This window comes from Danio rerio, chromosome 13 (assembly GCF_052040795.2).
Source record: "Danio rerio strain M-AB ecotype USA chromosome 13, GRCz13ab, whole genome shotgun sequence".
NCBI lineage: Eukaryota > Metazoa > Chordata > Actinopteri > Cypriniformes > Danionidae > Danio > Danio rerio.
In genome coordinates, this window is record NC_141033.1 from 18441775 (window position 1) to 18466023 (window position 24249).

Here is a 24249-nt window from a genome sequence, read left to right on the forward strand (position 1 = left end):
TTTGACATTTGATGACGTGTGCAGGTTTTGTATTGCTGTCCCAATCTTAGATGTAAAATTGTTTCAAGGCCAAGAGGAAGGGGTAGGGGTAAAAAAAAGTACAATTGGATTGGGCCTAAAAGACTGAAATGACACTGACAAATCTTGATTAATGGCAGCAGTCTTTTACCCATCCAGAACTTAATAGCAATGCCTTACAGTATCAACCCCAGAACCAGCTAGCATGCTTTCATCTAGTTCACTCAGATCATCTTAGCAACAACCTTAATCCTGTCCCTGTTCAACACCTTATCCTGGAACACTAAATCAACCATCTAGCAATGGCTTATCAATCACACAAACTACCCTATCAACTCATCTCAGCATCCTAGCAACAGCCTACAGCGTATCAACCACTCATTACACTTTAGCAAGACCCTGCAATCCACTCAGTACATATCAGCAACCACCTATCAACACCATAGCAGTCATCATATGTCTTGTCAACCACTTCAAACTTCCTAGCAATAAGCTAAGCATGACAAAAACACAGACCCGCTTATATTTTCCTTTCTATCACCAGAAACACCATAGCAAGCAACAATCTAACAATAGCCTGGAAAGTACTTAAAATCAACTGCTCAGAAAATCCAAGCAACAGCCTGCACCGTACCAGCAACCCAGACCACCCAATAGCAAACATAGCCAACCAGCCACTTAGAACCATACACTTTCTATACAGCAAATATTAGTGGTGTGTTATAGTTTTGTTACAGAACTTCTTAGCATTGCAGTTTCTTTGTCTTATTTTTAATGGGAGCAGTCTGTGCTTTTCCCGCTAGACCACAATGTCTTATTTTAGGGTCTGAACAATGAAGCAAGAAATATGTAGGGCAACAACAGGGGAAGCTCTCCTTCAAGGGATGCCTTTATTTTGTGTCCCACTTATGACAGTTTTGGGTGATCAGCGCTCTAGTGCTGTTACAAATGCAACGGCAGAGCCTACAAATACTGAATCTTCAACCCAGGCACTGATAAAGGAGCAAAGACATATAGCTTGATGAATTATGAATGCAGCAAGGTCAGAATAAGATGAACTGCTTCGAAAGCTAGTTAGATGAATGGACGTGTCTATATTCAGCATTTAGGCTGAGCTGTATTAACCTGGAAAAGCTTTTGGACAGAATGCTGTGAAAGGGCAGGGAAATACACGGCTGTTCACCGAGAAGCCATGGAAATAAACATCCTGGCACTGCATTGCAGGGATGAATAATCCGCCCTGCTTAATTCTAGTGCAGCGTCCCTACGCTTTGAAAATCTCCCACACACCAGAAGCTAAGAGAGAGAGAGAGAGAGAGAGAGAGAGAGGAGGAGAAGAGAGACATTGGCAGGTCATGGTTTCCAAGATTGTGATACATGCCTGTGTCTGATATCTAATATCAGGCTTTCATATCATATACACCTCTAAGGCATTATAGCAGCTGATGAAATATTAATACATTTTAATAATGGCTTTCCAATCATAATGACTTTATCTAAATATATGCAGATAAAAAAAAATACTTTTTAAAATATCTCACTGGCAAGCCTTAGTTGTATCATATTATGTTGTTGTTGTATTAGAAAAAAGTAAATGCTAGTTTTAGGTAGATATGCATATTGTGATTTATATGCACTTTAGATTTGGCAAAGACTGGAACTGGAGTAATTGTACGATCATTTATGGTGGAATGACTTTAAAATATTAGCATCAGCCATTTTCTTGCCAATTAGCGAGTTTCATTCATTTTAGGAATGTCTGAAAATACCGTTTAGGTACATACGTAATTGTTCTAGGGTCTTTATTATCTAAACAATTAGGGCTTATTAATGTCTAGGGCCCTAATAACGTCATCCCCAAATGTTATAGTAACCTCTTTTTAACCTTATCCAATCTTTCTGGATATTATAAAATGGTAGGATATTTCAAAGGTACATTGGATCTAGTTAAAAATCGTGCATCTGGCCTTGATCAATCCCACAAACAGGCTAGAAAAACCCTATTTTATAAAGGATTTAAACCTTGCTGAAGTATGGAGGCAGCTACACCCTAAAGAAGTCCAATATTCTTGCTTTTCTTAAACACACCAGTCTTACCATAAAATTGATTATTTTCTAATTTCCACTACACTTATGCCAAGTTGCTGATTGTTCATGCAATTCTAAAGTAATTTCAGACCATGCCCCTATATCACTTACCTATATTGATCCTAAATTACTGGGAAGTCCTCCAAAATGGAGATTTCATCCCAAATGGCTCTTAGATGATCAATTTAATAAACAAATTATGCAACAGATAGACAAGTATTATGATATTACAGCACAAACTAAAGTTTTTAAAGATTTCGTTAGAGGTGTAATATAAATGTCACAAGTAGTAAATCATAAAGGTAAATTCTATATACTAAAATTAAACTTATTGAAAAAAACGTATCAAGCAAAAATGACCCCAGCACTAATCAGAAACTACTAAATATTAGGACTAAATATAACTAAATTAACTTTCTGCTAAAAAGCAGCAGCTAGTCCAATGATGTTAAGACAATTTTTTTACGATCAAGTTGAAAAGGCAGGTAAATTGTTAGCTATTAATTTTTTAGCTCTCCAAGCTAACAATTTACCTGTCTTTTCACCTTGATTGTAAAAATTGTCTTAACTTCATTAGACTAGCAGCTGTCTAAACAGAAGCAAACTGAAAGAACAATAAATTCCATTGAAGATAACCCTGGTAGTATTACGCTGGATCCCATTAAAATAAATGACACTTTTTAAATTATTATTTTTTTAAACTTTAAATTACTCTGAATATCCAGATAATAGAATGCAAATAGAATTTCTAAACAGTTTGTCTATACCTTATATCTCTGATCAGACTAAAAGATCATTAGACATGGACGTAACAGAAGAAGTAATAATAGAAGCCATTGACAGTTGAACAGCAGGTCGAACACCAGGACCTGATGGCCTTAATGTGGATTTTTACAAGAAATGAAAAAAGAAAAAAAATCATTAGGAGTGTCTGAAAATGTAATGTGGTTTAGTTTTGGAACTGATTTAAATTTATTGTTTTAATGGCTTATTAAACAATCAACTTGCTACTACTACTACTACTACTACTACTACTATTACCACCACCACCACAACTACCACCAGTGTTGGGTAAGTTATTTAAAAAAAAAGAAAAGTAATAGATTATGAATTACTGATTACTACAGGAAAATTGTAATCTGATTGCATTACTAATTAGTTAATGTAAAAGGTAATCAGATTACTAATTATTTTACTTAGAAGTTACTTTTGAAACATAAAAAAATATACCTATAAAAATACTAAATAAACTGCAACTCTTTTAAAATTCAACATTCCCTGAAAAACATTACAATAGATCACAGCAGCTTGATATTCAAATGACAAGAGACACAAAGAAAACTGGATTCCTGTAACCATTGACATCCATAGTTTGAAAAAGCACTGCAGTGTTTGGGTGTTCTATTTGAGTTAATTAGTCTACCGAAATGTGTGTATTTCCATACAAAGCATGAAGCTGATCGGTCAGTTCTTGTCACTTGACTCATGTTTTTAACTGGTGTGCCTCAAAAATGCAAACGTGCAAGTTGCGCTCCTTTATTGGAAATAACAAACTTGCATGTGCAAAAGACGTGATATGTGAAAGGCTCCATTAGCTGCTATGCTTCTCATCACATTCAGAAGATACCTTCACTTCTGATCATGCAAAAAAGTTCAATTTAGCCTGTTTAGGCTGAGTTGGACTGTTACGTTTTTGGGAACCAGTGTCCTCCTTAATGATGTGTTTTGTCTTAGCATGCTTTCTATTCAAGTGCTTGAACAAGTTGCTGGTTGAGTTAAAAGCAGTCTAAAGTTCTTTAGAGACTGGACATAGACTGCTTTTTTTGTTTTTATGCTTAGTGCAATCAAAGTCTGTATTTCCACTTAATGAAGCAACTACTCTCGAAAGCAGCCATTTCAGCTCGCATTCTCCAGAAATTTAGAAACACATGCTTATTAACTGATGATGCAACAGAAATCATTATTTAAAAGAAGCATTTTTTTCTTCTAAAAACTATATTTGTAACGTAAGTAGTGCAATTACATTGACTTCAGTTACTGTTATCAAATTACACAAATTCAAAATGTAATTCATTACATTACTGCATTCCTCAAAAATTTAATTAGAATACAGTAATGTGTTACTGTGGAACTCGTTAAACCCAATTCTGACTACTACTACTACTACTACTACTACTACTACTACTACCACCACCACATAATACTACTACTACTACTACTACTACTACTACTACTACTACTAATAATAATAATAATAATAATAATAATAATAAAAATAATAACTAAAAAACAAGAAAACAAAAATGCATTAATTAATTTTACGATATTTTCCTTAGGCATTGAGTTTGGGTTGGACAAATTTAAAAAGAATGAAAATTAAATGGTTTGTTATTATACTATAATATAGTTTTTAAAAAAAATTCTGAGCAATATCTTCCTACAGTGGGACTATATTGAACGATACTTCATATATTTTTGCCTAAAAGCATGATTGTCATTTATTTACATGGGGATGGATCTTTACCCAGTTCTGACTTTGCAGCTTTTTGCAATACTATTGTCTTATCACTGAAGGGAGAGCCTTGATGGGGTCTGTGTTTTCCAGATGTAATCACACAGAGTTCTCACAGAGGGCAGGGAATCTGTTTAAAGCGCTCAGGCCAGCGTGACCTCTTTTTGAGGGTGCTTAATCAATAAATAGACAAGAAATGCTGCCCAATTCGCAAGCCTCTCTTTATCTCACCCTTCATTTTTGTTTGAATTGAGTTCTGCATGTGGGAGGCAGGTTTTTTGCTTCATGCGTATATTTGTATTTGCCTGAACCGGATGGAAATTCTCAAAAATAATTCAGTGTGCTGCTTTGAAGATTATCCAGTCCTCTGTGCATTTCTCTGTCTCGAAGAGAAAGATTGCTTGAACGCTTTATGCCATGACTATCGCTGCAAATATCAAGCACAGCTCCTAAATACATTTTTAGTCTCTCATGTTCCCTGCTTAGAGCAATCACTTCCTCCTGTTTTCATTAAGAGGAAGAAAACACAGGGGCTTTGCTTTGTGTGTTTTCCACTTTTAGAAACACATGCAGAGCCCGCCTCAGGGAGGATTTAAAACAGCAAGGCTATTTTTAGACCTCCGACTGAGGTTTTAGCTGTCCAGTGCCCTTGCAGGTGCTAAATCACTCTTTTTTTAGAAATGGTGCCTTGGCCTAAATCAGTCAGTGTTGTGTTAACCTAGACCTGCTGTGTGTTGCCCCATCGCCCTCCAGGCTCTGGTACCAGTTTATGGTTTAGACAGCTCACCCTGTAACTACCACACTTTTTTGCACCATCATTTTTATTTTTGTACTGTTTAAGCAGAGTTTACACTGGAAGTGATTAATGCTGCAAATTGGAAGATTTGACCCATAGATGCATGGGACAGCAGTCACCATTCATTTGTGTGTCCTTTCTGAATGAGTGCTATTTTGCTGCATCTTTATGAAAGAAGATGAAGAATCATAGCTAGCCTGAAATATCCCACTGCTTGTGTCCCGCAGGGTGACATAGCTCTATGCACCATGACATTGCTGTATGTCCTCGGCAGGTGCTCCTTTAGGGACTGAGGCCCCCTAGTGTTAGAAGCGCAGGAGCACCTGAATGATGTTTATCCCATTATTAGTTCACCTCAGAGCATCTCAAGATCAAAACTACTTCATTTGCTAAATTTTGAGGCCACTGCTTAGTTAGTAGGGCCACACTTCATTTTGATGTTTCGTTTGTTGAATGAAGTTACATTGCATCTACATGCCAACTAATTCTCATTAGATTATAGGTAGACTGTTAGGTTGAAGTTAGGGTAGGGGTTAGGGTTAGTGTAAGTTGACATGTACTGGCAAAGTTTTTTATAGTCAGTAAATACGTTTACTTAGAGTTTACATTCTCATCAAGTTTTTATTTTTTAATAGATCTTTATAGAACATTTTTTCGGGAAGTGATGTAAGCACATCTACTTAAAGAGTTTGTTCACCCAAAAGTGACAATTTTGTTATTGTTTACTCACTCATGTCTTTCAACACCTTTTTGTTCAATTTCAGATTAAAAATAAAGACATTTTAGAGTTAATCTGAGAGCTCCCCCATACTCCATAGGAATCAATGGTCCTGGCTCATTCAAAGTCCAGAAAAATATAATGAAACATCCTTAAAGTAAACATACACCATTAGTGGTTAGCGCATTTATTCCACAGTTTCAGTGAAGGGTCAGTATAGGACGTTCACAAGCACTAAGTATACCTTAGATGCATGACTTTCTAAAACAAAGCATCTCCAAAAGTATACATCAGCAGTGCAACAGAGTGCATCATACAGCATATTAATTTATGTGCACCCTATACTGTGAGGAGAAAAACTGTTGAATAAAGTTGTCATTTTTGTTTTATGCGAACACAAAAGGATTCTCTTGAACCACTGAAGGCATATGACCTGTTTTTCAGGATGTTCATTTGTATTTTCTGGGTTTTTCTTAGATTTCATCTACAACATCTTAATTTATATACTGTTGAAGTCAGAATTATTAGCCCCCCTGTTTATTTGTTTCCCCAATTTCTGTTTAACGGAGAGATATTTTTCAACACATTTTTAACATGATAGTTTTAGATACTCATTTCTAATTTATTTATTTCATCTTTGCCATGATGACAGTACATAATATTTTACTAAATATTTTTCAAAACACTTCTATTCAGCTACAAGTGACATTTAAAGACTTAACTAGGTTAATTAGGTTAACTAGGCAGGTTTAGGTAATTAGGCAAGTTATTGTATAATTATGGTTTAGTAGACTATCATAAAAAAAATTGCTTAAAGGGGCTAATAATTTTAAACTTTTAAAAAATTAAAAACTGCTTTCATTCTTGCTGAAATGAAACAAAGAAGACTTTCTCCAGAAGAAAAAATATTATCAGACACACTGTGAAAATTTCCTTGCTCTGTTAAACATAATCTGGGAAATATTTTAAAAAGAAAAAACATTAAAAGGGGGGTTAATATTTCTGACTTCAACTCTTAACCTGCCCATCCTTGCCAGTGGACATATATACAAATCCCTATGAATGGAACAGTGCAATCCTCTCTAAGCCATACATCTCATATTGTTTTTTTTTGTAGTTGGAGTTAGCCAAAAGCAGGCAAAATGATCTAATATAGAATCAACACAAACAGCAATGTGATGATATTTGTGGAACATATAGCTTAACACAGAACATTTTATCTGTTCTTTGGACATGGTTTCCTTATGAATTATCAAGTTAAATCGGCTTTGTCAGTTTAGACAACAAATACAATTAGGTTAATGTGTCACAACAGTTCTGCGATTCTGTTTAAAGGCGGTTGTGCTTATCAATCACAAGGGGGAGGCGCGAGAAAACTATAGTGTTACTTTAAATTGCAGCTTCACTTTCCAGATTTTAATGGCTCTGTAAGTTGGTGAGACATTCTAAAGTGACTGAAAGCCTCCAGCAGCGGTTTGTCCATATCATGGCCTTTCAGACATAGCTAGAGATGTAATGATTCACTGAAATCATGATTCAGTTCAATTCAATTTGATTTATTTCACAATTTTATTTTTACAGTTCAATTTTAACAAAATAAGACTGAAGACATTATGCAGTAAATGAAACGTTGTCCTTTTATTTTTATTTTTTTTGTGAATTTCTGTTTTTAAATGTAACAAAACAAAATTTAATAACAAGACCAAAATCAAATAAGGTCCAACAAGATAAGGCTGCCTTTTCTAACACTACATTAATTTGCATTGTTAAGGGTTCAAGAAACCCTTGAGTACTTTTTTAAGATTTTAACAGAGGTGTGTGTGTTGAGCATCAGTTAAAACAATGTTAGCACCTGTTAGATGACGCGCCGGTTTCTCATTACTATTCATAGCTGAGTTTTCTTATCCTATGAGAAGAGCCTGCTTCTTAATTATTCATGACCGCACATGCTTTCCGAAGGCAAGGCAGACCTGCCAGTGCCAAGCTGTGAGACCCTATGTTGATGACTGGGTGAAACCGCGTCCACGGACCCACGACACACAGTATTTAGCTGTTTATGAAGGCTTGTTTGTGTTTGTTTCCATAATCCACAAGGTTTGTTGCATTTTTTCCCGTGATCCTGTCAGGGTCGATACAGCAAAGCTGTTTAGTAAGCAGCAAGCAATTTGGTCGAGAGAGAAGTATGAGAATTGGAGAATGGCGAACGTTGTCTTTTATCTGGAGTTCTTTCACATCTAGACACATCGCTGTGCTGCTGTGTTTGCCTAAATCCTCTTGATTACCAGCAGAGCTAAAGGTTGAAATAGATAGGGCAAGAGACCTGCTGCACTGAGTCTGCATTCAGACCTGGGAATTGAGGGAGAAGTCCTCATTTAGTGTTTATATAAACACGATTATCTTTACAATTGTATGAATTCTGGTTGTGTGTATATAAAATTACGAATAACAAAAGTAGCAGGTCATTAAATTACTGTTTATTTCTTTGCATTTTAACTTTGTAAACTATAAAATCATGCTTCTCTTCACGGTTTGTGTCTCATTTTATGAGCTAACTGACATTTAATTTCAGTTAGGTTTTAACAATGAAAAAAAAAAAAAAAAGGTTTACAATATCTTAGGTTTAACATAATTTTAACTCTCTTTTCAGATGGGATGGCCAAATTAAATATTACTATAGGAAAACTTGGGCATCTCTGGGCAAGATGAACTGAAAATACCACATGAACGTTTCTAAAGAAATGACTATTCTTTCCCTCAGAATAGTTTATTTAAATTTCTACTCTAATTGAACCATGATTTGTTTCCATTTTAACCAAGAATGGCCACATACTTCTTAATTTCAACTGGCTTGTGGTTCAGTGTTACATCCATTGAAGTTCCAGAAAAAACTAGTCATCCACGGTATAGATAAGTCATCCACGGTAAGATAAATAACTGTAGTCATCCACGGTAAGATAGATGCACAAGAGAACAGGATAATAGGAAGAACCCAATGCAATTCACAACTTGTTACTTGGATGATTTTGTACGATCTCATTCAAACATTTTTATTATGATTTGGACATCCCCTAATTTTTGGGGTAGGTGTTTTTATAAATTGTTCTTATTTTGATCTCCGCGTTATGAAAGCCTGTGAAACTGTTGTCTTATTGCTCATGCAGTCATGGATCTTGTCGGAGAATGACATTCAAGCCTTAATGTGGCTTAAGGAGGAAGCTGTTAAAGATTTCTGAGCAGGGATACTTTCTGCATGGATGCCACATGTCAGGAGATCTCTTGTAATTGCGGAGTGTGAAGTGACATTGAGCTCAAGGATCAGATGCTTTGTGTTTCACAGCGCACATGTGTTGACGCTGGTGCTTTTTGAGATGGGGCTAATTGTAACTTGAACGAGCTCTTCCTGATCGTTGAGGCCAAAAGTAGCTAGTTAGACTTGCATTGCAGGCTTGTTTTGACTGTTTTGACAGGCTTTTCTTTAGTTTGAGGATATTTATGCCTGCATGGTGAATTTAAAGTGTGGCCTTGAAATATCTTCCCACATGAGATCAATGATAATGTCAGTAAAAAGGCAGCACCACATTAACCTTAGCTTTTGTTAAGAAATTCTGCTTTTTAATTAATTGAATGATTTAACAGCCCCAGATTAATTGATTGAATCAGTGATGCTTTTATTTATTTGACTATTTACTATACAAGGCACCTGGTACTTTTTAGTCTGTCAACTGTTCCTGATATCATGGAAATGTTAAATACAACAAAGTTTTCTGTATTTTCCATTACAGTTCTATGACAGACTGCTTAATAAACCTTTTTTATTTTTCAGAAAGAAAAACCTTAATTAAACAGTTCTGAATAATAACAAATTATATCAGTTTGTCTTTAAAAGGAATGTTTTGTGCATGAATTTGATGTCATTTTGTCTTAAAAAAAGAAATTAAAGACTAACACTATACTTATTTTTACTATCACCATACATACATTTTGATCATGACCTTAATTCTGTTATCATGTAAAATTCATCTTTACTCTAAGTTCAATAACCATTTACATCAGGGATCTCAAACTCAAAATGGCGGGGGGCCATATCAGTGACTGACAATTCATATGAGCCGAGTTTTAACATCCTAGAGCACAAAAAAAGTGGAAACCTGATGTAATTGATGCACTTTGTCATTACTATGAAAATAATACAATTTAATAACAGGGATAATTATAATAATTCTTATGTCCCAATCAATTGTTGCTTAACCAAATGTTTAACAGATAGCGTAAAACAGCAGAATGGAGTTTGAGTAGCTTTAGTGACTATACTGGCACTTGTTCTTCTCAATATTATTCTTTTTTGTAAAACTACAACAAAGAGGAAAAAAATTGGTATAAATTCACATTTACTTTAACATGTTCAATTTTACCAGCAGTAAAATTTTACTAATGCACTTTTTTTATAGAAATCTTAGTATGCATATTAGGAAAATCTATAAATGAGATAATTTGATTCGAATATTAGCAAAATTATTATATTTACATCACCATCATATCTTGTAGGCCATGAAGAGGTGTTTGTACAACAAAATAAAGGCAGTATAAAACTGATTATAATCAAATGACCCTTGAACATTCACAAAATTAGAGCTTTAGTAAAAATAGTGCACTCACGGACATATATTTTAACATTTAAATCAGCCCCAAAAATAATCTGCATGTGTGTTACACTTGACCGCACAGAGAAATCGAAAGTGACCTGAATACATAGTACAGTACCTTAAATGCCCAGTAGGTGGGAAGCAAATCCACAAGTGTATATGCGTCTGCACAACAATGATAGTGATTCAAAAATATATGTTTTGTTGGCCTGAATCTTGTTTTTTTTTTTTTTTTGACATCAATTGCAGCCTGGAGGATGAAGGAGGTGGGGTCGCAAATGGCCCATTGGCTGGCAGTTTGAGACCCCTGCTTTACATGATATATTTTCTGTATTATTTGTAATTTCAGTAATAATAATAAATGTATACTACCTGATAAAAGTCTTGTTGTTGATTCCAGTTGTTAAAGCAACAGATAACAACTTGACTTCTAGTTAATCATTTGGAAAAGTGGCAGATGGTAGATTTTTCAGATGAATCCTCTGTTTAACTGCATCTCAGTCATCACAAATAGTACAGAACCTCAAGTATGGTGAAGAAAAAAATCATGGTTTGGGGTTACATTCAGTATGGGGAGGTGCAAGAGATCTGCAGAGTGAATGGCAACATTAACAGCCTGATGTATCAAGACATTTGTGCTGCCCATTACATTACAAACCACATTAGAGGGCAAATTCTTCAGCAAGATAGCACTCCTTCTCATACTTCCTCCACATCAAAATTCCTAAAAGCGAAGAAAGTTAAAGTGCTCCTACATTGACCAGCCCAGTTCCCAAACACGAACATTATTGAGTATATGTGGGATAAGATGGAGGAGGAAGCACTGACGATTAATCCATAGAATCTTATTGCACTCACCCAAGCTCATTGGAGTCATACACATATATGAAATATTTTTCCTCTGCACCATGACTTTCTTGTTCCTAAAACATGGCTAGGGGACAAGACTTTTGTCAGTAAGTTTACTAATACTTGTCTCTGTCCTTGCGTTCTGGTCAACTCGGTTACATTGCTTATAAAAAGGCATGACCATCTTTAATGCACTGATAGAAAAATAGCATGTGAATTGCTCCAAGTGATTTCACTTTTGCTGGTGGGAAACTCTGGAAGGCACTGCGTTATTCTTCTCATTAATTTGTATAAAATGTAAAATGGATTACGGGCAATAGATTATGGTCTCCCGCTGACAGCCAAGTCATGAGCTAAGTAATTTCTCTTTATTTTGGACAAAAAGCTAGATAATTGTTGTGCAAAGAAATAATAGCGTTACAAATTGTCAAGGAGACAAGCCTGGGCTGTGCTACTGCAGAATTCCTTCAGAGAAATTAGTCAGAAAGCAGAAATTTATGGATTTGTGCCTTATTTTATCATTACTGACTCATAACAATTTATGGTACCTATAACTGTCAGTACGTTTGTATGCTTTTTATACAGTTTCTATTCTACTTTGCAGGTTACATATAAATTAAAATACCAAGTCAAAGCATAAATAGCAGAAGTGAACATTGATTTTCCGTAACAGCAATTGTTAATCAAAGCAAAAGATACTGGCATCAAATATAAAAGCAGACAATTACGCACTATAACTATATAATCACTGACTAAATTGATGAAGAATATCCACAAGATAGATGTAAACATTGCCAAATTGTAGTTCTGACTGGGACATAATGGTTTTAAATAACTCATTGAAAAATGACAGCGAGTGCAGTATATAGATTGCAAGTGCTCCGAATTTACAGTTTGTGAATATTTCTGTTTTGTTCTGTCAATACGGTATGTGACCCACACATTTGTAGCATGAAACTGATTCTAAAAAGATGTCAGTTTATGCCAGTTTAGTTGCCATTAAGGCTCTTGTTTTTTGCCCACAATGTTTGAAAAAGGTTGATCATATTTCAATTCTGTTGTTGTTAAATTTCAGTGAATGTAATCTCCTATATACAAGGAATCTGTGGGGTCTTAAAAGTCTTAAATAAAAAAAACAAAAAACAATTGTAAAATCTTAAATTCTCTGAATTATTGTATTGTAGGTCTTAAATCATTTTAAACAGGCCTTATTTTTCCTATGTCCATGTAAAGCTACCCAATCAGACCAACACCCATCTAATCACTAACATTCTCTCTTAATAAAAGTTTCAACAATAGTTAATTTATTAAGACTATTTACCAATATGGTTTGATTATCTTCCTTAATAACATTTGTTTTTAATGTTTGTATATCCTTAAAAATGAAAGAATCCTTAGTTTTATTCATAATGGTTTTAAAGGGGTCTTAAAAAGTCTAAAATTTGACATGATGAACCCTATAGAAACCCTGTATAAAAGCATAAATAATAACATTTAAAAACACACATTTCTGTTTTAGACATGCTATGTGGTATCTGGTTTGTAGTTTAAAGCAAAAAATAGTGGAAAATGAAATTTCTGTTACTTTCAACTCTTTTACTGGTTTTAAAAATGTTATCAATAAATTAAACAACAATTAGTGGCAGAATAAAACATTCCCTTTTAAATGTAAATATTTTTACGCTATTTGACATTGTAAGATTGTTGCAGGTTTGTTCCTTTGCTATGATGTTTACAGTGAAAATAGCTTTCGTTAAAGTTAAACATTTGAAAGAATTATGCTATAGTACAGTATGAATAATACACTTTTACATTTTATAATGGGATACATATTCAAGAAAACCATGAGGAACATTGACACAAATCAGCAAAACAACAAGTTTGATAATACTAGCATAGAATATGCATATTTATACTGTATACAAAGAGAATATCTCCACAATATGTGTAAATTGTATCTCTCTATTTTAAATAAATATATATTTCTACGCATAAAAAAATATTATTTCTATGCTAAATAAATTCTGAAATAACTTTTCAATTAAAATAACATTCTATTGTTTTTTTCTTTCCCCACAGTCCTATAGAATCCTGTCAGAATTTCTACAAAGACTTCACGTTACAAATTGACATGGCATTCAACGTGTTCTTCTTACTCTACTTTGGTCTGCGCGTAAGTACACATTTCACTTAATTATAACAGAAATCTGTCCACTGAGACATTTTACCCTGAAAACCTTTAGAAAATGGTTCTCTAGATATGTTCATTCTAGCGATTCTCTGATGCTGCATTGTTCATTCTACTAAAATATGGTCACTTTGGAATAATCTAATATTGATCCGTTTTCCTTTTTTCTTTTCATCATGTTCCAGTTCATAGCAGCCAATGATAAGCTGTGGTTCTGGCTGGAGGTCAACTCAGTGGTGGACTTCTTCACCGTGCCTCCCGTGTTTGTGTCAGTGTACCTGAACAGGAGTTGGCTTGGTAAGTCTCCGAACACTCCCGTTTCCTCTTGACCCTCCTGTCAGTCCCTTCACACCATGGGTGGCAGCTCACACTACAGGTAGATCAGATAAAGATGACAATAAGACAAGGGCAAATGCTTAAGCGGGGGATTTTATGATGATTAAGCCAAGCTGCCATGGTTTGTTGTCACTCTCTGTTGCTTGAAACCCGAGAATAGCTACAAAATGTCACTGCTTAGAAATGAGACAATCTGCAAAGATGAAAGTAGGGCTGAGGTGAAGAAGAGATGAGAAGGATGACTGGAGCATGAGATGATGTCTTAGGTGAATTCAGATCTACAGTAAGTAGTCTAAAGACTTGCATTTATTTCGTAATCAAACAATCATAAAAATGTAGTTTTAATTACCTCATATGTCAATATAAATGCCAAAGAATTGCTGAGGTTGTGCAGATATGTCCATAATTATATCTATGATCAGATTTGGTAAATGCCGTTGTCATTGTTGTTGTTTTTTATATTAAGAAACAGTGCAGCACAGATTTATATATCTCAGTGTCAGTCTCAGTGATATTAGGCAGTAAGTGATGTCTGCAGGTGTCACTAAAAACAAAAGATTGTGAATTCTACAAAAGCCACATTAAAACTACTTAACTGTCACACCACATTTGGAATTCACACTTGAAAATTGCAGTTGCATTATGTATGCATATTATAATTAAAGTGTCGATGTGTGGACATACAGAGCATCGAAATGTCGTATCTCGCAGGACAACAATGCTACATAAATTAATCATAAATACAAACACAACACTGGACATAAGAGCTATTTATAAAAAAATATGCACGACTAAAATGTACTATAAAGATGCATAACTATAAACATAAAACAGTGCTTTTACATGAGACTGGATAAGGTTTAATATTGTGCAAGAGTTATTTAAGGTTAAAGCAAGCGGTGCAACCTGATTGTGGTACATTTATAGTAATTCACCTGTGTGAAGCACAATTTGAAATCCACAATGTTTCCAAGAGACAAAGAGTGATTAAGAAAGTGTCTATAGTGCAAATATGCAGCCTGGTGCAAGAGTCAGGAGGAATCTTTTTTTATATTATTATTATTAATAATAACAATATTATTATTGCCAAAAAATGCAATGGTTTGTTAAAAGATTTCTGGCATCTACTGAAAAAAATAACTAAATAAAAAAATAATTAAAATAATAACACATGTTCACAATTTAATTTTAATAAAGCCACTATAAGGTTTAAGGGATTAGTTCTTTAGGTAAACATCTTTTCAGAAGTTTTTCTATTTCTATTTGGGCTGCACGATTCTGGCTAAACGATTTGCTTAAAATCATGATCACGGTGATGACATCAGAAAATAATTATTCATAATTCTAAAGTTGAATTATTTTGTTTGAGACAAATGCTTGGCATTTATCTTTGAGAACATTATTAGATAATTTTTTCACTGGTAAAATGACCCAGTAAGCATTTATTTTCATGCACAACACTTTGTGTTCGCTATAAAAGAAAAAAAAAAAAAAGATGTATCAAATGCTTGTCGTAATCATATCTTTAAAATGCGATATGATCATTTAAATGATGTTTGGGCTTTTGGTTTAATTTTTTACTGCCGAGTGCGGCTCATGTCATGGCTGACGTCACTTTGAGCTCACTTTGCAACAAACTGAACTTTATTTCCAACTTTATTACCTGTTATTTACAGCCTATGCAGGTTCTGCTCACTAGAGTAGACATCATTGGTGGGTAATAAACAAACAGTGAATACGTCATTACGTGAAGACAGAAATTACATTTTTGGGTGAATTATACTTTATAAATACAATATGTGACTCTTTTAACACCGTTTGTAGGTTTTTATGTTGCTGAGCAACGTATATAAAACAATGGGAAAATTTGTGTGACTGCCTTTATGCTTTACTCTTGACTGAAAATATAATTGGCTAAATTGTAGATAAGCTGAATTAAGATAGTGTGTAGGGTCGAATCGAGATGCGATCTTTTTTCAATTAATGGTGTAGTCCTAAGTTATATTTAGTAATTCTAAAAGCTTTAGTACACACTGTAAAAGTATCTTTAAATTGCCAATTTTCCCTGCTTATTTTCGCTTTTAAATTGCATTTTGGGATCTTGAACTCTCTTTCAACAACTCTTAACCTTGAAAAGTTTGAAAAAGTGACTTTTATGTATGTTTTTATTAGTTTGAAGTGACATATTGCCTATGTTATATATTATGCTGCAAAAACCTGATAATAAGCTGCCAGTACATTTTTTGTTTCTTACAAACTTGGATCTCTATATATTATCATGCTCAGCATACAGGAAAAAAAAAAACATTTTAAATATGAATATTTTTAGCTATTTCTTAGCAAATATGGGTAATACATTTTGGTGCATTTAAACCAAACAGATTTTTAAACAGATATATTTATTAAAATAATATTTTAGTCACAAAACATTTTTAGAAATGTTAAGAAAATACATTTAAATTATTCCTTAATATTGCAATAAAATTACAAACTACAACATTCCAACAGAATTGTACACATTTTTTGTTTCTCTTGATTTTTGCTATGTAAAAAAAATGTATTCAATATTTTTCCCTAACATATAAATTTGAGCAACTTTTGAACCATTCAAGTTTTTGAACCATTATTATTTTGTTAGATTAGCTCCACATTTGGCATCAGTGCTGACTAAGCTAGTGTATAAGCACAAATATAATATTGTAAAGCATCCTATAGAAAATATTAATTTAAATGAGTTTGTGGGGATTTGTTTACTCATATATGCTGAGCACTGTATTTCTTAAACCATATCTTGTCTCAAACTACTAAAATGTCAATAAAAGTCACTTTGTTAAACTGCAGAGTTGAATTTTCAACATCAAAAGTCGACAAAGTAAAGATCGACATGCCATAATGCAATTCACAGCTGTAAATAAACAGAAACCACAAATTACTGTTAATGAACAGATTTGTTTTTACAGTCTATTAAAACAAAAACACTGTTAAAATTTAGTTGTTTTTTTTTTTTGGATGCACAGAGCTAATCCAATATTTTAAGGGACCCTAAGCTAAATTCTGAGCCTTGTCAGTGTGTAAAAACCCCCAAATGACTGCAAACATTCAATCATAGGATAACACAATAATAATAATAAATAATTGGAATAAATAAAATAGCAAATTGTTAATAAAATTAATTAAACGTTTTTATTCATTTTTGTTAATTTAAATAAAAATGGCGTCATTAGTTTTTGTTAAATCACAGTGACCCTGTCTATTGCGATCGGTCGACTGGGTTCAGCACGAGACAGAATAAAATGCCCACCATGACTACAGTAACTACAGAGCCTACTGCAGGAATGCAATAAAGCAATGCAGTTAAACACCAGCATATACTCTACTCTTAAACCTAACCCCAAGTAATAACAATGACACACATTCAGTATTAATCCACACAGTGGCAAAAGCTGAAATATTTTAAAAATTGACCGTGCCACATCTGTAAGGAACAGCTGATGGTGGCCATAGCATGGTCAAACAGCAGAGGATTCCCAGTTCTGAAATGCATTTTAATCAGTAAAAGAAGCATGCGTCACTTTTTTAACTTAGTTTTGGATACGATATGTAAACAGCCCATACAGATTTAACCTGAGAAATACAGTACAAGCAATGATCTATAAGAGATAAGTGATTACAAGCCACGCAGGACGATTACAACTTATAACACACAATTAAACACATATTTTTCAAACTACACAAAACGCGGCAACAATTTTAATGACACTTGTACCGTATCGACATCAATGCGATCAAACAAAAGATCCGAACCCAACTTGATTCGTTTATTCGACTCCCGAGTCGACTATTTCACTAAAGAATCAATAGTTCTAAACAAGGTGCATTTTTAGATTTAAACCTCATCTGGATGTTTTTATTCACTTAGAGAGCTGTTTTCATTTTCAAAAACCCATAATAGGGGCTCTTTAATGATAAAACTAGCATTAACTATGGTTAATAAATGCTGTACCAGCGTTATTCATTCTTTTCTCTTACTATTAATTAATGGAACCTTATTTTAAAGTGTTAGTCAAATCTTATTATATGTTGTAACTGTATGAAGTCTTAAGGATACTGTAGTTCTGAAGGACAATGAATTAATCACTTGTGTTTTTATGCTAAAGTAAAAAAAAAAATGTCTCGCACAGCACTTGTCATTATATCATCTGTGATATTATTTTTTGTGGTTTTTATTCATTGTGGTTTGGAGGCCTTACTCTACCGGCAAACGGTGTGTATTGTTACAGAATGTGTAACAGAAGGGTCACTTTTGGTAAAAGGAAAAGTGTTTGTTTCTATGTTATGCTGATTTTGGAGAAGCCAGTGAGGCGAGTAAGCAAAGTCTGATGATAATGATTTTCCATCACAATACATTTGTGTCAGATCGGGGTGAGCGACAGGTGAGACACAACTATAGTGTAAAGTGACTGGTGTGTGTCTGGTTTTGTATGTGTGTTAAAAACAAGGTTAGGAAGCAGCCTCACTTGCTTGTATACATACACAGACAATGTAAACACAACTGTGCATAACAGTTCCACCACCTGCATCATTAGTACTTTCCAAAACAACTACCGCTCTTTTTTTTAAACACTTCAAAATCCCTAAGTTAATAATTAAACACATCAGTAGCCAGCTTTAGAGAACTGTCATCCTCTGCCACGGTGCCCTTTTTAAATAATGCATTAGAAAAGCAGAAGTTCATCACAAAAATCTGTCATTTTAATAGTGTTCCTCACAGCCAAAGCAGCAAATGAAAATCAAATAAAAGCTGCCTTCAGCATCCACCTAATAACAGCTGTTTGGCTGTGCAGCATATGTAAACAACCACTCGTTTGCTTGCGCTGTCCAAATGTTTAGGAAGTTTGAACTTGTTGAAAAGCTCCAAAACATTAGGGGGATAATTATTTGGAGCAAAACCAATTTTATAATCAGGAGTGTGTTGCCTAACCTCACAGATGTCATTTCACAGATGTCTACAATTTCAGGCATCATCGTCTAGTGTTTACACAACAGCACTGACTCACCTGATGCTCGGAAGAGCAACAGCAATAAATCATTACAGGATTCTAGTCTGAAGACTTTAGTTTGAATTTTCTTTTAGCCTGGAAATTTAGCTTTGCCATCATAGAAATAAATTACATTTTACAATAGGCCTGCACGATACTGGAACAATCTGACATAGCGATATTTAGTTTTTCTGAAATATATATTCAAAGTCTCTTTAGGCAAGTTATTTTACTTGGCGACCATCTTTGAAATGCCTCGGGTTGTATGCCCAGGCATTTTTTTTTAATAGGGAAACATCAAATCCTTCAGAACTGCTTGCCAAGCTTACAATTAAATTCCATTTTACGAATAACCAATACAATTAAACAAAAACTGTCTCTTTAGTTTCATTTCTAAATGTTCGTATTACACAAAATCTGCAGAAATGCATGTCTGGTCTGAGCCTCTCCCCTGGAGAATTGTCTGATTGGGTCCTGTACTAAAAGGCGGGGCTTTATTTGCCATATTGACTGTTACACTTTTACCTATTCAAAAGTATACTATATTCTATAGTCTTTAATATAGTGCAATATACTTTGTTCTACTTGGAAATCATTTTTGGTCACACTTTATTTTAAGGTTTTCGCTCTTAGCAAACCATTTGACTTTTCATTAAATTTCTAATTTGCTCCTTATTAATAGTTATTAAGGTAGTTTAGGTATTGGGTAGGATTAGGGATCTAGAATAAAATCATACAGAACATGTGCTTTCTAAGGACTAATAAGCAGCCAATATCTAAAATAACATACATGCTAATAAGCAACTAGTTAATAGAGAGAATTTGTCTAAAGTGCAACCGTATTTATTGAATTTTGATTGACTGCGTAAATTCTGTAGGTAAGTGAATCATTCATAAATTGTAAAAAATAAACTACAAGCATAGATAAATGCAACAAAGCAAAGATAAAAGTGAATTAAACCGTACACACTTTGTTTTTGTACATGTAAATTTAAATCTTTCACTGCAAAGTCAACTCAACATTGTATATCTTTGCGATGTGAGTAATATGAATGCACACATTGTGATATCGATGCTGAAACGATATATATTATGTAGCCCTACTTTAAATGTAGGAAATGTTCATTCAAAACTGTAATATTTTACAATTTTCAGAATTACTTTGTTTTGATAAAACAACTGCACAATTTACAGTCAAGCCCCAAATTATTCATACCTCTGTGGTATATATTTTGGGCTTGAAATATACAGTGCCCAACATAATTGAGTACACCCCATTTTGAAAATAAGTATTTGTATCCATTTCTCTGTGAATATAGGCAATGTATTTTGGTGCATTTAAACAAAGCAAATTTATTAAACAGATGTGTTTTTTAAAATAATATTTTAGTCACCAAACATATTTAAAAATTGAAAGATAATACAATTCAAATTTCACAATTCAAAATATTGAAAAAAAATTATAACCTACTAAATTTCAACAGTTTTTTTCTTTCTTTCTTTTTTTTTTCCTCTTTTTTAAAATTTGCATTTGATACTTTTCTATAACAGATTTTGGTGTACTAGTTTTTGGACCGTTATTGTAAGTTATTTTGTTAGATAAGCTCCAGATTTCCGTTCAGTACTGACTAATCTAATGTATATGCACAAATATAGTACTGTATAGCTTCCTATTAAAAATACGATTTTAAAAGATTTGTGAGCCGTGTACTTGAGCACTGTATGTGCTTAAGTACACCTCCAGAAAAGTACAAGCCAGAAATCATTCATACCAATAATTTTGGGCTCCCTGGTGTAAGAATAATATGAAAAATAACACAAAACTGTTGGTTTAAATATGTAAAAAAAAAAAAAAAAAAACAGATGTGTTTGTTCATTCTTAACCCAAATTTATGTCATTTTTAGAGTGTAGTGTATAAAAGCTATTTATTTTAAAAACACTGTCTTTTTGTTTGTAAAAGAAATAGCTTTTATTGGTATTGCATAATATATTGATCACCAATTTTGGAGAAAGTTACTTTTGATAGTAATGCATTACAATATTGAGTCATTCCCTCCAAAAATTTGCTAGTTGCATTACTTGGTTGTTTTTTATGGAAAGTAATGAATTATGTTACTTTTGAGTTGATGTTTGAATTGCTTTTTATGACCAGGCTGAGGCTTCAGGTTAATACAGGAACTTTAATATTAACAATGCACTGTATAACTGACACCTAATTTACTTTTAAAAAACACATCAAATAATTATATTTTAGGGTCATTTTATCTTCTGAGAACTTCCTGACCCCAGAGCTTTGCAGTCCATAATTACAGATTATTGAAAGTTTAAAACAATTGGTTTGCTACTTTTGTGCTTTTTGTCTTATTAGTTAAGTAAAATCACTGTCCACTGAGACATTGCCCTTTTCCTTCCAAATAATGAGAATAGTTCCATCGCAGAAATGTACAGCTCTTGCCTGCCATCTTGGTTTCTGTCTGTTCCCGCAGGGAGCACATTCTCTCATTGAGTGTGTGACTACGTTCATGGCGAAAAACAGTTCCAGAAAGCTGGGTAGACAAAAACAGAAGCCAAAAAATAAAATAAACAAGTAAAAACAAAGTGAGAATGTGGTAAAATCTGAAAACGTAGTAAAACTCATGCTGGGGCTTTTCTTTTTTTTCGATTGCATTTAAAAACTGTCAGTTGGGTTTTGGTTAGTGGGTGGGCAGGTCAATCGGTGCTTTTGTAAACACTATTGGTTGGGTTTAGGGATTTTTTTGTCATTTAGTCAATCCACAGTGGCCTCTGGTGGATTTACGCAAGAACATCAGGCGCGAATGGCACTCGCAAGACAAATTTGGCATCTGTAAAAGCATACACAGCGGCCTCTGGTGGATTCGTGAAAACAAAAACTGCAAAGAAACGTAGCTCTAGGGACGTATTTGGCGCTCTCTATAAATGTATATAAGGGTACATTTTCAGAAACAAAAATACAAACCAAGTCAAATGAATTTATTTTATGCCAAATATGAGCTATATTCCAAATTAACAGCAAGTTAATGTGTCAGAATTTAATTTTAGAAAGCTTTTGATGTAATTAAAATAAAGAAAGTAACTATGTGAATTAAGAAAAGTACACTTTCTGTTGAACTTTAGCTGTAGTGAGCAAGGCACACTTACCATTAACATGTATTCTTTAACAATATGACACTATTATCAATTTTATACTGACTTTGAAATATTGAAATAGTGTGAAGTATTGATATGACTTGGTATGCATTTCACATAATAACTGTGCACTCCGAGTACATTTGGGGATGTGGTATGAGCCTGTCATGCAGAATAAAAGCGTCTCAAAGACCAAAGAGTGCTCTCGCAGCACACAGAGACATATTCTCAGACATGATGAAAGACTGTGAAACAACCGGCGTATGAAATTTAGAGCAACATCAGCCACGTGTCCTACATCATCAGTTCAGCAAACTCTGAATGAAAGAAACAACAGCGATCATATTGTTATATAATAATGATGATATACAGCACAACAGAGGTATAGTAATCTCAGAAAAAAAGAGCTTTTAGAGAACAGTGTAATAAATGTTGAATTGTCAGGCCCTTGGGACTAAGGATAACCATGCGTCTCTACATTTCCACCAGCACAAAAAAAAGTATAAGCTGCTCCCCGTTTCAGAAGCTGCATCTTTCAAAGGCCACATTTGAAGCCGATTGCATCACCACAGAGTAATGAAGGCTTTTCCAATTCGAAAGCCTCTTCAAATGGGGACTAGAAATGTGTCCATTGTTTCCAGAGCAATGAAGTATCATAGACCATAAGATCATTCTTGGCCTAGACTATTAAAGGATTGACTGCACTCTGATGATGGCTGGATTTCTTTAATAAAAATGGAAGAATTCTCTTTTAAAATTAATGTAAATATTGTTTTTGTGTACTGGTATGATTCACTGCTAAAACACAAATACTTTAAAGATTTGACGTATCCAATGAAGTCATGAATTTATAGATACTTTGTTTATTAAATTGTTTATTTTTAATATTCAGATCAATTTGACCAAGTTGAACATGTTTTGAAATACATAATACATATATACATACATACATGCATACACACACACATATATGTGTGTGTGTGTATGCTTGAATGTATGTATGTATGTATGTATGTATGCATATATATATATATTATTTATTAAAAAAATTAAATGACAGATGTTTTTGAGCAACAGTTACTTATGAATTTGCGACAAGGATACCCATCATAGTGGTAAAGCATTGCTTTGCTACAGCAATCAACATATAAAACTGATAGAATCCTAAAAAGCGAACAACCATTCAATTTTTTAAATATACAGTGATCTGAAAATGTTTTAAATGTTTAAAAATGAAACTAAAGATTCTTAGTTTTTGATGCTGTGCCAACTATAACAAGCGCATTTTTTATAGTATAATTTCAATAATTTTATCTCTGAGTTGGTGGGTTTTCACATTGTCCAAGAAAAAAATATTGAAAGTACAAAAAATTATTTATTTTTGTTGTGAAAATTATTGTTTTTTTGTTTTTGTTTTTAATGTTGTAAATGTTCATTAATAAATAGTTTACAATTGATCTGGAAAAATACAATTTTACCACGAAGTGTTTTGTTCAGATGCATTTTAACTGAGAGCAAATACTTTTAGGGTGATTTATGCCTTTGCACAACAGGTGCTAGAAAATACTTACATTTGCAGAAAAGTTTAGTGCATATCTTATACAGCAATTTCAATGGGTCTAAATGGCAAATCTTATTTAAAGCATGCAGGCTTTAAATTAAGGTTATATAATATTAATATTTCAATAAACAGTATGACTGTGCATTAGCAAAATGTGATATTGATTTTATGCAACAATTCATAAAACAAAGTGGGGTTTTTTTAGGCTGTGGATTGTCTGTTTCCCTAAACAAAGCCACAGCAGACCATTTCTTAGCAACATAAAGTAGCCTTTTGTTGGAGAATGAATCTGTTTTTTGAGTGAGTCATTTGGGAAAATGATTGCTGTGTTTATTTAGGCATTTTAGACCCTA

General features: G+C 33.7%; 1 protein-coding gene across 33 annotated transcripts in view; it reads left to right on the forward strand.

The window, feature by feature from the left end:
- kcnma1a (potassium large conductance calcium-activated channel, subfamily M, alpha member 1a) overlaps positions 1–24249 on the forward strand; it is a 368217-nt gene that overhangs the window by 197330 nt on the left and 146638 nt on the right. For all 33 annotated transcript variants that reach the window (XM_087278365.1, XM_087278370.1, XM_087278341.1 and 30 more), the window contains exons 4-5: positions 13704–13797; positions 13998–14109. Coding sequence is in view for 25 of the 33 variants with exons in the window: in XM_087278341.1 (XP_087134467.1) it covers positions 13704–13797; positions 13998–14109 (206 nt within the window). In the remaining 8 variants the exon portion in view is untranslated. The remainder of the gene's footprint in view (positions 1–13703; positions 13798–13997; positions 14110–24249) is intronic.